The sequence below is a fragment of the Takifugu rubripes genome, chromosome 21 (assembly GCF_901000725.2).
Source record: "Takifugu rubripes chromosome 21, fTakRub1.2, whole genome shotgun sequence".
In the NCBI taxonomy this organism is placed as follows: Eukaryota; Metazoa; Chordata; class Actinopteri; order Tetraodontiformes; family Tetraodontidae; genus Takifugu; species Takifugu rubripes.
The window spans coordinates 16068200-16083101 of NC_042305.1; the positions used below are offsets into that span (position 1 = coordinate 16068200).

Below are 14902 nucleotides of genomic sequence, written 5' to 3' on the forward strand. Positions count from 1 at the left end.
CTTCAAAAAAAAAAAAAACACAAAACAAAACAAAACACAAAACATCATTGAAAAATGTCCCCATCTGAGGGCTGACAGATAAGGCGTTATGTTCAGTTACCTTCCCTCGTTACCCAAACTCTGTTGATTCAAGTCCGAATGCTCATCTGCTGAAAAGAAGTCAGATTTATAACACTGCCTAACTCACACACTCACACACACACACTATCCTGCACAGAATTTAAAGCAGGGGTTTGGTAAATATACTCCACACACAGCCCGAGGTAGACAGACAGGTGGCAAGAGGCAGAGGGACAGGGGTGAAGGTGGATTGAGGGCTTTTGAACCTCTGGGTTCCATCAATTCTACATTTAATTAAATTCCAAATCAGGCTGCAGGACCGAGCTGATGGGAGGGTTGTCAACTGGCACAGCTGTGGCAGGGGGGACGAAATTGAGCTGAAATGAAAGAAAGCGCAGAGGCGAAGGCAGCGAGTCAGGGTGGGACGCAGCCACTTTTTATGATCCCACAGATTGTTAACCCGGGCTCTAATTTTCTGCCGCTGGTGCACAACGCCGCCGAAGAGAGCGCCGGATTTATTTCACATTTGCCCCTGTTATAGGCCAGGCCGACAAAGCTCCGGCTCGTAAAATTAACAGCAAAAACAAAGTTAGCGTCTCAGTGTTTGAAGGTACAAATCTCATAGCGGAGAGGCCCTGTGGCCCATCTGCATGCCAGGGCATTTAACTAGCAAACAGCCAAGCCGAGGGAAATATGTCCTGCAAATGTGCGTCTTGTGTATCCAGAATAACACACAACTGTAGCGTGCAATGACTAACTGTTGCTGATGGCCGCACATGGGGGCTGCTCTTCTCTTGTGTGTTTTGCCAGCATAAAGAGAGAAAATGATCTCCCAGGCAACGTTGCATCGCCTGACAAACACATGCAACAGCAAGACACTTCTGCTCATTCCAGCCGTGTTGTCTCCCTATAATTCATACACCCCCCCAGGGGTCATTTTCATCAAAACAACAGGATTTCATATAAACCGTCTGTGGAAGGGATGGAGAACACACACTCCCACATGGGCCTGCCCACAAAAATGGCTGCGCCCCAGAAAAACAGAAAAAAAGAGCCCCCTCCCCCCCCCCCCCACATCCTACTATACCAGGAAGGGACACATGCTCAGCAGCATAAACCCAGGCAGGTTGCCGGTGCAACTCTTCTGCATTAAGACATAAAAGTGACAATATTGGGGTGTGTGGTGACACCCCTGGTTTCATTAACTAGGACACAGTCTCCCTTTGTTCCCAGTTCAACCAGTGTCACTGCAGTGACACCACTTTCACCCAGCCGTCGCTCCATTGCAACAAACACGTGTGCGGGTGCACATCTTGGTCGGGGGGGGGGGGGGGGGGGGCTGCTCGCCTCCTGCCAACAATCAATCTGTGGTAAGATTATGTAAGCAGTGTCGCCATGGCTGCATCTTCGCCCCGTTCGCTCTCTCGGAAGTTGGTTTCCATTTTGAGTCCCACGTTTGAGTTTGGGAGTTTTGGGATTTGTGCACGGACAGACTTCGGACCTATATGGCGCACCCCCCCCCCGGTCGGATTGCGCAGTCAAAGAAAGGTGAAGCACAAGAGAGGAGGGGCTGTCGCTGCACACACCTGTTTTCCATCGCGCTGTTTGTGCTCAGGTTAGGTGGAATCCGAGGAATGTAAATTACATGTGGTTTGGTTTGAGCTGAACGTTGGACAGCGCTTTTCTGCAGGAGGTTCTGTGCAGCCATTACAAGCCCCCCCCCCCAATTCGTGATTATAGGGTCCAGAAGAGATGAGGTCTGACTTGGATAAATAAAGGTCTGATGTGACCTGCTCTGCACATGTAGGGAAAAACACACAGATGGAGCACATGAAAGCTTGTTATCATGATTAACGCGGCCTCATTCTTATCTGAAAGGGAGAAGAGCTTCCAGATAATATTCCAGATAAAGTTCTCCTGCATGAGGGTTTTCATTCTTAAATAAAGTCAGATCCCCTGCAGGTTTAGTACATTATGGTGACACGATGACTAATCTTGTCTTTCACTATTTTGATTCTGTTTGCAAAGTGTAATAATGGATTTCTGCGTTTGTTGTTTAATGATCAATTTGGAATTTTTGGATGAAAATCAGTGCTTGTATTTGTGCAACTGTTTTGTCATGTTGTGCAACTGTTTTGTCATGTTGTGCAACTGTTTTGTCACGTTGTGCAACTGACAGTGAGGATATATATTAAACACACTCAGTTAAATAGGACAATGTTGTGTTATGACAGGGGGGAAAAAAGTGAGAATTAAATTCCATATGGGGCAAAAGGAAGAATGTCATTTGAGCTTTACGGCTCTGGCCCCAGTTAAACTTTACACCAGTTACAAACATTGTTGTTTGTTTTTCTTGACCGCTTTATCTGTTTTTGGGGTCATGGGAAGGCAGGGTCGACCGCAAGGCCCTATGTGAGCATTTGTGGGTTTGGTACCTTGCTCAAGGGTACCTTGGCAGTACTCTGGCACCTCCCATTACTACCAGAACACCTTCCATGTTCCATCCGCACTGGGTCTTGAACCAAGAACCCTCTGCTGTTCGGCCCAGTCCTCAACAGACCCCGGTCATGAAGGTATTTGGCCAAAAAAGGATGAATATTTTTAGGTCGTTTGACGGCAGCTGTGGCGCCTTCAGACGCCGAAAGAGCGGCTATAAAGAGCGTCCGACGCCGTCACCGGCCTCTCGGTGGCTGTGCTGGGTGATCTCACTCATCTACGCTCTCCCATCTGTTTCTACTGACATTTCAGAGAATGTCAAACACTTCAGACTAATTTGTTTTCTGTTCATCTCTGTAAACTGCAGATGCAGACACTTCTGGGTTCCTCCGACGTCTTCATCATTTAATCGGCCGAATTTTGACGCGACGGCTCGTCGCGCAGGCCGGCTTTGGCACGCTCAGTCCCTGCCTCGGCTCGCACAGTTGATGATGGCAAACATTGTTTTGAATTTATCATCCTTACGTAAGATCATCGGTGGGAGCATGAGCGCAGCAGATATTTTTGCTGAATCGAAACCTCTCATAAAAGTCACAAATTCACCGCAACAGAGCACATTTACGAGAACACAATGACAAAAACACAATAGGCAGCTGCACGTATTTACATTCAGACCCTGTAGATCCCAATCTCCACTGTGAAAGTGATCCTTTCTCACTGTGGTCCATCCGCCTGTGGGAACAGCAGCGTTACTGGGAACCAGATGGCTCCAGGGAAAGACAGGGGGGATCCCACCAGCCTCCCTGGGAAGGAGACTCATTACACGGGATCTATTGAAGGCTGGGGGATTCAATTTCATGGCATCGGCCGTGTGTGACCACCCTTTGCTTGGCGGCGGTGCCAGGTAGGCTGCGGCGGACCCGACCCCCTTTTGTGCTCACCTCGAGCGGCTGTATGCACCTTCAGAGCGAGACGGGTAAATCGGAGCCCCTGGGGGACTTGGGTTTCACTCTTTTTTGGTAGGAGCCTTTCTCAGCAATGGGATATCACAGACTCCGCAGCTCAAGCAACAATGGATGTTTGTGAACAACACAGAATCAGATGTACGGATGAGCTCCGAAGGCAACCGGGCTTCTCATCACAACCTCTGAAGCACCACACGCTTCCCCGTCACAGCTTCTTAGCCCTGCCCGCCACCGGCATTGTTGCTCTGTTTGCTGTCCACTTAGCCGCGTCTGCTCCCGCCGCTCGTCCAAATGTTTGCTTTGTCCACTTACCCATGTCCACTGAAATCAGTGCTGTGGGTGGGCGTTTCCTGCGAGGAGCAAAGGCGACAATTTGCCTCTTGTGGGACAAACATCTGCAGACGGACACTAAACAGGGGCCCGAGGCTCAGCAGCTAAATTACTCTGCATTTATTTAAAGTGGTTGGCTTTGCTCTGCCGCAGGAGAGCACAGACCGAAGTGGCTCGGGCCCAAGCACAACAGTATAAAAAGAGCTCGGTTCACCGGACAGGTCAGGTCTCACACAGTAGCAATTCAATATCCTCCTGTTATGATCTCAGTTGTGCTTCTCAAAACACAAAATCACATGCGACACCGCAGAGCTGTGACGGTTTGAAAATTTGGACATTTCTGCCAAAACTAGAAGCTAATCACTGCAGAGATTTTGGAACATAAACAACGGCTAATTGACCTTGACCGCGCTGAGTCAGCAGCGGCATTAGGAGTATGTTTATACACAGAACTGTGGAAACAAGAGGGAGGAACAGCCCACCAAAAACATCAAAACACCAATATTATTTTCTTATATACTGTAATGTTTTCATGCACCAGCTACTTCCTCCCTGGGGCCTTAAAACTCCATTCCCGGAGAATTAAATTGAGTTCTGGTTATAAAAACAATTGTTTTTTTGAAAGTTAATAGAATTCATAGAAGAACATAAGTCAGGACAGTATTTCATTATGGTTCTGATTTGTGCACTCACCCTGGAGTGTGTTCTAGCTGATGGGTTCTGACTGATGCGGAAAACACCGGCAAATCTCAGCGAGAATGTCACTCAGCATTGACTGGAGAGCGTCCCGCCGTGCATACGCAAATGCCAAAGCTCCTGCAGGATTGTCTGAGGTAAATGCACGGAGAGCAAATGACTTCCGAGGGAGGGAGACAAGTTAGAAAACAATGGTCTGAAATGAAAAAACAGCGTCGGTTTCAGTCAGGAAAAGCAAAAATGCAACTTAACGACCAAACTGGGACAAAAAGGTCCAGGTCTTGAGTGACGTTTGGGCCAATGAAAACCTCCACAACCGCCTAAACATTTATGTCTTTAAAACCTGCTTGTGCACATCCAGCAGGGACCTGGTGCTCTAATTCCAGGTGTTCTCCAGGTAGGATCAAGTACCAGGGTGGCGCCTTACAACCTTGTTCAGGACGCTGCCGCGCTTTGACTCTGCACCTCTGATACCAGCAGCTCCTTGACGTGGCCCCCGGCCCGGCTGGGTGGCCCGAGCAGATGGTGACACGCACGAGGTGAAAACATTCACCTTGCAAGAGTTGAAGGGGAGAAATGGAGCGTTGGAAAGGGAGAGCCTAACTCTGATCAAACAAATGTAAGTCTTTGAAGGCAACGGCACGAGAATCACGCCGGCACGATAATAAGCACGATTGTGTTTATAATAACTAGGTTTGTTTCACTGTGTTAGTGGTTGGTGGTTTTATGGGCAGTCCAACCCCCTGGCATGAAAGGACAAGGGCGTCGCCCACATCGTGACCTTCGGAGGGCACCACCCTGAGGTCAACAGGATGTAAATGGGCAACGGCCTGAACGAGAATGCCACTTTTTAGAACACGAGGGATTTTCCCCCTCGTCCTGAGCCAGATTCATCCCACTTTTGCCGCTTAAATAAAAGAATTCTGGACCGTCTTAACAATTCGAGACATGCCGGGAATCAGACCAGACTTGGGATGCATGAAAGGAAAATAACCTGCTCCTTGTAGCATGTCACGGCTGATTTAGCTTTCACAACATACACAATAACTGCAGTTACTCTCAGTGATTAATCAGATATCAGATCCAAATTCCTGAGGGTTTTTTTCTTGTGATAATAAATGTAATGTCTTGTTTATTGTCAATGAATGTTCCCGAGGGTTCCGTGTGGGCCGGAGGGGATCATGCATGGACACAGACAGACACGATGCTCAAAACTAGAGGACATTTACGGAATGATAAAGTTATAGAGTCTACTAAAGTTTTAGGAAGATTAGCCCATTTTTCAACTGACTCGTGATTCCATTGAGTGATGAGAATTTTGGCTGTAAAGGCAGCCATGTGGTCCCGGGAGGCTGTGCTTTACCGTGATTGATGCTGACACTTTGCATGCCCTTGAGTGAAAACAGAGGGATTTACAATATCTTTAAAGACCAGGGGGAAGGAGGACAGCTGCCAAACCGGTGTCTCCTCTTAACAAGAGTGAATGAGAACAGAGATCTATTCATCTGTCGATCTGTCTGTCGATCTGTCTGTCGATCTGTCTGTCTATCTATCTATCATTAACTCAGAGGAGGTATTCGGGGCAAAATCTGGAAAACGTGAAATGTCTTTTCCTACGATTGCCTGAAATTCCCACTGCTTCTTACACACAGGCACATCTTTAATCATAGACTGAGATGCTTAAGTGTGTGTCTCAGTGCACGTGCACGTGCACACAGAATACACCAGCGGTTTGTCTGAACTTGCGTCTGCAGCACAGAAGCTTAATCTCTGAAACGGAAAAGCAGGGGGGAACCGCTCTCCCACATCTGAGACCCAGACCCATGCATGCCGCTCTCTACCCACAATGCCCTCTGATGCTCCCCACACTGGGGCAAGCCGTGCACCAAGCTCTGCGAGAACCCACTATCTGTCCTCCAACCAGCCCTCAGGCAGGATCACCTCTGCCAACATAAGCTCCTGTTCCCTCAGATGTTGGCTGATGACGGTCTGTTATTAACTTTCCTGACAGCCGATCCGGACTATATATCTCTCCCTGTCTCTCTCTCTCACACACACACACACATTCACACACACACACACACACACACACACATTCACTCACACACACGCACAAACAGTCAGTCCACATAATGCAGTTTATGACTGGTCTCAACCTTTTTAACCCCAATAACACCAGGATCTGTATGTGTGTGTGTGTGTGCGTGTGTGTACACACAGTCCACACAGATGGTTCTGATCAAATGTCCACATGTAGCGATGAAATTATTAGCTGAATAATTGATTAGCTGGGTGACAGAAAAGGCCCGAGCGGTTATAGAAGGAGAGATCTCCAACAGTTGTTTGCCTCCAGCCTCAGAAACCCAAAAACATAATCTGCTCATAAATCTAATCGTGTTATATGACCCCAGCGACCGGGCGCGGAACCGGAACCTTCAGCAGCTACAGTCATACTAATAATAAGAAAGAAACAACCGCAAGACACAAACAGCTGGAAGAACCACGCAGCCTTACACAATAATGCAGGACTGGCAGATGGGAGCTTCTGTCATCCTTTCACTTGTTTTTCTGCTCGCAGGTGAGGACGTGCATGCACAAACGTGCACCGTCAGTCTTTGATGTTCAGTCAAACATGTGTAAGAATGGAACACCGACTACTATCAATCCCATAGCAAACTGGTGAATAGAGCATTTCCTACTGGTGACTAATGCGGGGTGCAGCTCCCCTCCCCTCCCCTCCCCTCCCCTCCCCTCCCCTCCCCCCCCCCCCCCCCCCCCCCCCCCCCCCGCAGCACAAGGCCAGCCCACATCAGCTCACCACCATCCCGTCCTGGACACTGTTAAATATTTGCACTTGTGACATCGAGCTCTCCTGGAGGAAGTGGTTTGTGCGGCAGCACAGTGCACAGATGACGGTGATGAATCATAATCCATGTTAGCGATCTTTCATCCGCTACAAAGTAGGACGAAACACCACAGCGGGCAGAAGAAATCGCTCTTTTCAACTCACTCCAGCGTCCCTCGACAAGTCACTTCATGCATGTGGAGTTAAGCTGCAGAAGGCCGCAGATGAAACACCTCTGGTTTCCTCTGATCAGAATTCAGCTGGAGGAGCTCAGCATGGCGATTAACCTTTTGTTACCTTCAGCAGCTCTTGTTTTTGACAGCTCCGTCTTCCTCAGATCATCACGAGAGTACACTCCAATTTGCTTAAGTGTCACAGCTTGCTCCTTCTTCAAGACTCGGCTTGTCAGCTCTCTCAAGGTTAGCCCGAATAAAGTCCAAAAACAAAACAAAACGGCGCTCACTATTAACGTGTGAAAAACAGGACAAGATCAACTGGTGCCGAATCATTTTCCTGCCTTTTGAAACTCAAATCAAAGCAATCCCTGCTTATTACCCGTCGCCACATGACTTGTAATGACTTTGTGCTGTGAGCGGTTCAACAAAAGGGTGATTTTTGGATTCTTTCTTTTGAATAACCACACCAGAACCCAAGAGGGAAATATTCATATGTGCAATAACATCTCTGAGATGGAGACCAGAGGCAGGAAAACAAAACTCCATTACATATGAAATCAGAGCTAGCTTAGCTTAGCATAGAGGATGGAAACAGTCCTGGACTCGCATTACTAAAGTCAGAATATAGGATACAAATAGCTGACTAGGTATCGTAACAGGTCATTTTCTTAACCTCACAAGTATTTATTTCCCAGATTGGTGTTTGAATAGTCCTAATGTAAATTCAGAATGGCACAGTTCAGTGATTCAGAGGTGTTGCTGCAGACAAACCTCATCATTTTCAATAAGCTGCTTATGCCGGCCTCGTATTCATTACACACGCGTTAAAGCGATACGGGTTTTCATTTAATTCTACAACAGAACATAAAAATGTCGCCTAATATGTCAAACCTCTTTCTTTAATCACCCCCTATCCAGTAACAGAGCCTGAGCCAATGCGACAGATTACAGGTTATCCCGACATGCGCCGACAGGAAGAGACGCTTTAAAGACGAGCCGCTTCTCTGCAGCGGCAGCGCTGATGATGAGCGCTCCACCTAAACCAGAGGCTCATGTTGGCGCACGGTGAACTGTAACGTGACTCTCGCCACCACTTTCACCGCCCGCTTCCCAGTCATGGATACTGGGATCGCGGCGACCAAAAGAATTCCCCGCCGATGAAACTGCTAAAGCGTGCTCACGACCCCGCCAACGACCTGGCGCCTCATTAACAGCTTATGTGGCGAGGTCAACTACGCCTCATCCCGACAGCTCTGATGGGGTTAGGCCTCGGCGTGCGGGTGTGCGGGGGCGGCGAGGAGGGGCAGGAATCCTCAGAGTTCAGGTGGAGGCAACCCTCCTCCCTGATGGAAGCCTGGGCGAACAGCCGCTCCACGCAGGGAGGGTCACCTGTCACCCACGCTCCATCTCCCCATCTCCCGCCTGTCAGGTATCGTCTCATTCTTGTCCGTGTGCGGGCACATCTGAGCGCATCGGAATCGGAAACATTTTGGATGATCTTCAGCGTGACGCCTGCAGGACAGGAGAAGCTCTGCCGGAACACTTCCCGAGACTCCCACACCTGCCGTTCTGCGGGACATCGATACGCTGCAACCTGGTTCTGGCAGTTCAGGGATAAATCTGATTATTTCTTCTTCTCCAGGATACATTTCTTCCCAGACGACGTATCTACTATGTCAGCCGCTCACAGGCTCCCCCACAGTTTGGATCACCTCTCCAGATAATCCCCTGGGATTGAATTTCTCTGGAAAGAAGGCCTTGTGCTTTGATTTTATTAAAGCAGCTGTTATTAGCATGCTGTTCTGGGTATTTTACATCAAATAAAAGGTTTTTAAGGTACTACAATGCAGCCTAACCTGCAGGAAACATTCAGCTTTTGCAGATGCATGAAATTATAGTTTCTAATGTATGCTAAACGTGACACTTAACTGAGCATAGTTTTGCCTTTCTTCTCCCCATGTGTTATGAGGGGAATACCGTGGCTTTAAATACTTTGTTAATACATAGGTACACATGGGAGCAGTTACGCACTGGTCCAGATGGCGGACCCTCTAATTTGAAATACAAGGGTATAATTAAGAGGCAAAAAAAATTAAAAAGGAAAGCACAAGGATTTGCCGTTGCGACATGAAAGGCGGCACAAACGCGGGTCTGTGTGGTCATTAATAAATATTCCCATTTCATCCCAATAATCCGGCGAAAAGGCGCGTTTGAATCGATACTTTGAAGTTCTGCAGATAAGCGCGCACGTATCAGCCCGAACTTTGAGGGCAAATGAAAGAGATGATATCAGATGGGTGAGGGTTTGGAGATCAGTTGGTCGGGAACCGATATGTGCACGGTTCAATTAGGAGCCACAGAGGCGAATTATGGAGCACGACCAACGGCGATTTTATGGTGGAGATGAACATTTTTTGGGGGGGATGGGGGTTCCCGATTGTGTGACCCATCAGTCAAGAGCAGCTGATGTGACATGTAAACACACTGACGGGGCCAGGGTGTGCGTAAAAACTACCGCTTCGCGTCATAGGGTCATTGCTTAGATGTTCGCGATGAGGGTTTATTTTTGAACACACAACACATTTGTCAGGAGTTTTCCGAGGGAACAGTTTGGATTACTTCAGTAACCGAGGGGGCGACATTAGGAACAGTGAGGAAGATTCCTTCCACGACAGAAAAGACCAAAACACTCCGCGTCACAGCGTAAAGACACCGAGCGAGACGACCAGGTCTGAATGAAGTTCTGCCACAGCAGCCCGTGACGCGTTCTGGAACAGCGCAGGAAAACAACGATGTGTCTTTAAAATCAACTTAGTTTGCGTTCTGCGGCATCTCCTCCAACACTGCCCCGCGCGCAAAACTTTGGAGACGCTTCCCGACGGATGAATAAACGCAAAACGTCCCCAGCGAGGCAGGAGGAAGGAAAGTTTCGGACTTACCGGTGTCAAAAGCACTGAGAGCCGCGCAAGAAACAAGCCCTGTGAGGAGGAAGGCAGAGGCGACTGTCCAGGAATCCATCGTGTGATTAAAGGGCTCTCAGGTGAAGTGCACCCTGGCGGATACAGTAGATGCGCGGACTGGCGGGCAGCAGCGTCCGTCCGTCCGTCCGCAACAGCCGCCGTTAAAAGTCCCCCGAACTTCAAGGCAGCTCCGACAGCCACAACGACACTGACACCACAAAGACGGAGACAGATAGTAGAAAGCAGGGATCCTATTTCCAGGCACCATGTGACAGGAAACAGGGGCAATAGATTCAACCTGCAGCGGCAGACAGAGAGAGAGGAGGAGGAGGAGACAGTGGGTGGTGATGCATGGGGTTGGAGGGTGGCGCAACAGACAGGTTAGAGAGAGGCCAACGGAGTTAGCGCGTCCCCCTTCCAACTTATCTAAATCTACACGGGCATTAAACCAAGACATCTTTCCGAGGGCCTCGGTTTTATATGTTAAATATTAAAATCACGTGTTTTAGGCCTGGAATTAAGATCGGAAATGTAGGGTTTCAAAGTGGGTTGTAAACATTCTAACAGACGCGCAGTCTGTTCTGGAACATAATGACAGTATTGTCATGGTTTTTAAGTTCTTATTATGTTTGCACTCGAGTCAAAGGATCTCAGTATGACATTTTAATGGAAGGGCTTCAGAAATGGGGGGTTGCACACGACCCTTGAAGGAATACTGGATATTCTGTGTAGCTTTTATACTTTAACTGTTGCGTGTCTGCTGTAGGAAAACAATTACAGTCGCTCCTTACGCAATATGTCAGAGCAAATGTTTGCGCGTCTGCGCATTTTGCTGACATTTAACAAACAAGTAAGGCCTTATTCGTGGAAATAACCGGAATTATCTTGGGGGGGGTATAAAACTAAAAGACCTCTTTGTCGTTTTCACTTTCAATTACTAAATCATGCGTGTATTTCTTAGTTTTATAAACGAGCGGATTGTCTGATACACTTTCTATAAAGTGATAAGACTTTACTATGCATCCAAATTAAACTGCTTGAATAGGTAAATATATGTGAAGCGTAGCTTGTCTCATCATGCCCACGTGGACAGGAACAGGTGCCCTCGGTGGTCATTTTAACACCTGTCTCGCCATTAGTGTGAAAGAGCACCCCCTTGTGTTCACTTTAGCTACAGCAGTCGTGCAATGTCAGGAAGTGTCCAAACCAGCAGCCAGCCAACCCCAAAATAGAAAATCCCGTATGAGCTCATTACTCTTGCAGGAGGGGGGGAAAAAGAGGAAAGTTTCAATATTTATTTTGCCAAAACCTAAGAGGTCGAGATCCGGTGCAGAGGGAAAATAATCTAGTATGACGTGTGCCCTTTGGAGATGTAACTATACAGCCTGCAGACGTCGGCTGGTGGAGCTGCACTTGTGCTGTAGTGAAAAAGCAAGAGCTTTATTTAGGCATACAAACATCTTTAGCAGCACCAAAACAGCGGCTTTTCATTAGTTAACTATTCCGTGAATGCTGCGGTACATGTGGTTGTAGTGTACATTTGTTACCACAATAACAAACTGTTTTTATGGTTATAGAATCAATGTAAATTTCAAATGTGGGGCTTTGCTGCAAAGACGTGTCTGCCGTTCCTGCCACCAGATTTATAACAGACCAGTTTATATGAAAATGGACTTGGGTTCTATCAGAAGGGCTCATGGTAGCTTCCTTTGTCCTCTGTGTGCGTGTATGCGAGCATGCAAGAGAGGCAGTGGGAGCGGGATCACATGTTGGGCTTGTCTGTACAGGCTGCCTGGTCGCATTCCTTGTGGTCTGCTGGAGTTACTGTAATTGTGTTGTGGTTGTTTGCCTCTTTGCGGATAAATTGGGGCCCCTTTTATACAACACAGTCAGACTTTATTCATTGTTTATCTATGAATTAATAAATAAAGTTGATCAAATTGCTGGAATGAACTTTTGCATGCATTCTGAGTATACGTGCGTAGAATAAGTGCGCTAACCAGACAGAGCCCGAGGTTCTGTTTTGCCAAAATGCTACAAGCTAAAAATGGGATTTGTACGTTTGGCACATCGCTGATGAACCCCCCCCCCCCCCCCCCCCCCCGGGAGGTGTGTGAGCCCTTTTCTAAATTGAATTGAGCATTTTTGAAGTGGCACCCACTGATAATTTAACCAGTAGATGGTCCAGCATGGCAGCAGAACGGGCTCCTGTCTCCTAGAATAGAGCTCCAGAGACCCGCAGCTGTAGACAGAGTTTTAGATGAGCCTTAAATCACCTCTACAGCAACAATGTTTACTCGTGTCTCACAGTACGCACGTCTTGGCTGCACTCTGACCGTGGGTGGTTGCTGGGAGGTCTGAACACTTCACCTTTCGCTAACGTCTCCTCCCTGCTCAGTTATGCAAGCCAGGGCCGGAGGGTCGAGGAGGGAATAATCTCCTCGGATGTATTCGACAGGACTCTGGCATCACCGTCTTCCCTGCAAACGGGGAGGTATGCAGAGCCGAATTAGAAGTTGGCCGAGATGCGATGAATTCTCAAATTCAAAAGCCAAGAATCCATCATGTCCTCGTTTCCTCTTGGGTAAACATGAGCGCCGGGCCCTGAATCCTAATGCCACATTTCTCTCCTGTGTGGTCACATCCATTTCCCATGCTATGCTTTTGTTCTTGGCATCTGGATAAATATTCCAGCCACGTTAAGGATCCCTGAAATCATATTTTTCAGGGCAAGATCAACATTTTTTAATGTCTCCCTCCTTGTCGCTTTTAGACAATTTTCACACATATTTCCAGTAGATTTATGGGAATTCGTATTAAAACATTAAGAGATCATCTTTGGAATCACATCTTTGGCCTTTCTTCAAGAGAAAAACCAGAGCTGGTGAGCATGAAAATTGGCTTTAACCCCTCTGAAAGTCTCTGCGAGCAAGGACACAGGAACAATCCCAGTTTGGACTTCATTTTCCCAGAAACAGACTTTTAAAGGCACGTCTGCTTGATCAAAACAAACAGGAAAAAGGAATATTTCAATGTGAACAAAATGACCTATTTGACAAAGAGTTTCGGGTGATTTTCAAAGTCACAGAATTTAGATCTGAAGCTAAAATCAAATCTACTAAAATATTCATGAGAAAATCAATTGAGCAATTTAATTGAACGTGTAATTGCTCAACTATTCAGCTGAAACATTCTCTATCTGATAGATTTTTCAAATTGTTGGACAAAAGAGTCGACTTACGTCAGCTCAGCACAGGCAAAAGCTGAATGTTTTGACAGAATAATTGACCAAATGATCAGTAAATTGCCTGGAGAGGAAACCTTTGTGTTGTTCTGTGTGTTTCATTTTAACACTCCAGGGAAGGAAATTTTAAAAACAGAGTGGAAGAGACAGCGGAACCCTCTGAAGTCCCAAACCTGCGCAGACCAAACCCAAACTAATAGTTAAAACGTGTTCTCTGGTAAACCAAACCCAACCCAAACTAGCATTTTCCAGTAAGTGAACACCTCTCTTCTGATGCCAAATTTAGGAGATCTGGGGATTTGTGTTTTACACTCTGATGATGAGCCTGCTGGCAGCAGCATGACAAGAAGTGATCTCCCTCTCTGCTCTGTGACTCACAGAGTTGCTGTCAGGATCTCAGCGACCAAAATAATCTGTGTTGCCACCTCCTTCAGTCTGTGAAGGAAGAATGAAACACACTTGACACACAACCTGCCGTCTGCTCCAGAGGTGGGGGCCACGGGGGATCAATGAGATCCCTCACTGCTCACTCAAGCAAAGTGTCTGGTTAGTGTGTGAAATCTAACATTTGGTCGGCTGATAAACCCCCACCCCCAACACACACACACACACACACACACACACACACACACACCAAGACCACATCAGTGTCCGGATGATCCACGTCATTAGTGGTTACAACACACATTACAGTGTCACACTGCGACCCCAGCAAAGCTCTGCTAACGTTGGCTCCGCTTGACAAATGATCCCCTCTGGCCCCGGCTGTGCCAGTACAACCCCTCCATCTTCACTCAACAACCCTGCCCCCCCCCCCCACACACACACACACACACACACACCTGCACAGACCCTGGGGCTCAGCCGCGTTCAAAGCCAACTTAAAAGCAGCAGTTTACATCCAGCCACCTGCACAAAACCAGCAGCCGCAGTAGCACCTCCTCCACCTCCTCCGTCTCTCTCTCTCTCTCACACACACACACACACACACACACACACACACACACACACACCATCCATCTTGTCGGGGCTCCTGAGTCTTTAATTAGGCTGTGGGTGGGTGACACCCTCTGGAATGTTTATTGTAACATCGCTCAGCTCTGTTTGTCATTTAAAGAAAGACCAGAAGAGAAGGAGAAATAATCGACACTGGAGGAAAAAGCCGAAAGGATCGAAAGACACATAAAACC

General features: G+C 47.5%; 1 protein-coding gene across 2 annotated transcripts in view; it reads right to left on the bottom strand.

The window, feature by feature from the left end:
• kremen1 (kringle containing transmembrane protein 1) overlaps nt 1–10786 on the bottom strand; it is a 37259-nt gene extending 26473 nt beyond the window's left edge. For both annotated transcript variants that reach the window (XM_029829727.1, XM_029829726.1), the window contains exon 1: nt 10448–10786. In XM_029829727.1, the coding sequence (XP_029685587.1) occupies nt 10448–10526 (79 nt within the window). In that variant the 5' untranslated portion in view covers nt 10527–10786. The remainder of the gene's footprint in view (nt 1–10447) is intronic.
• Nucleotides 10787–14902: the final 4116 nt, after the last annotated feature.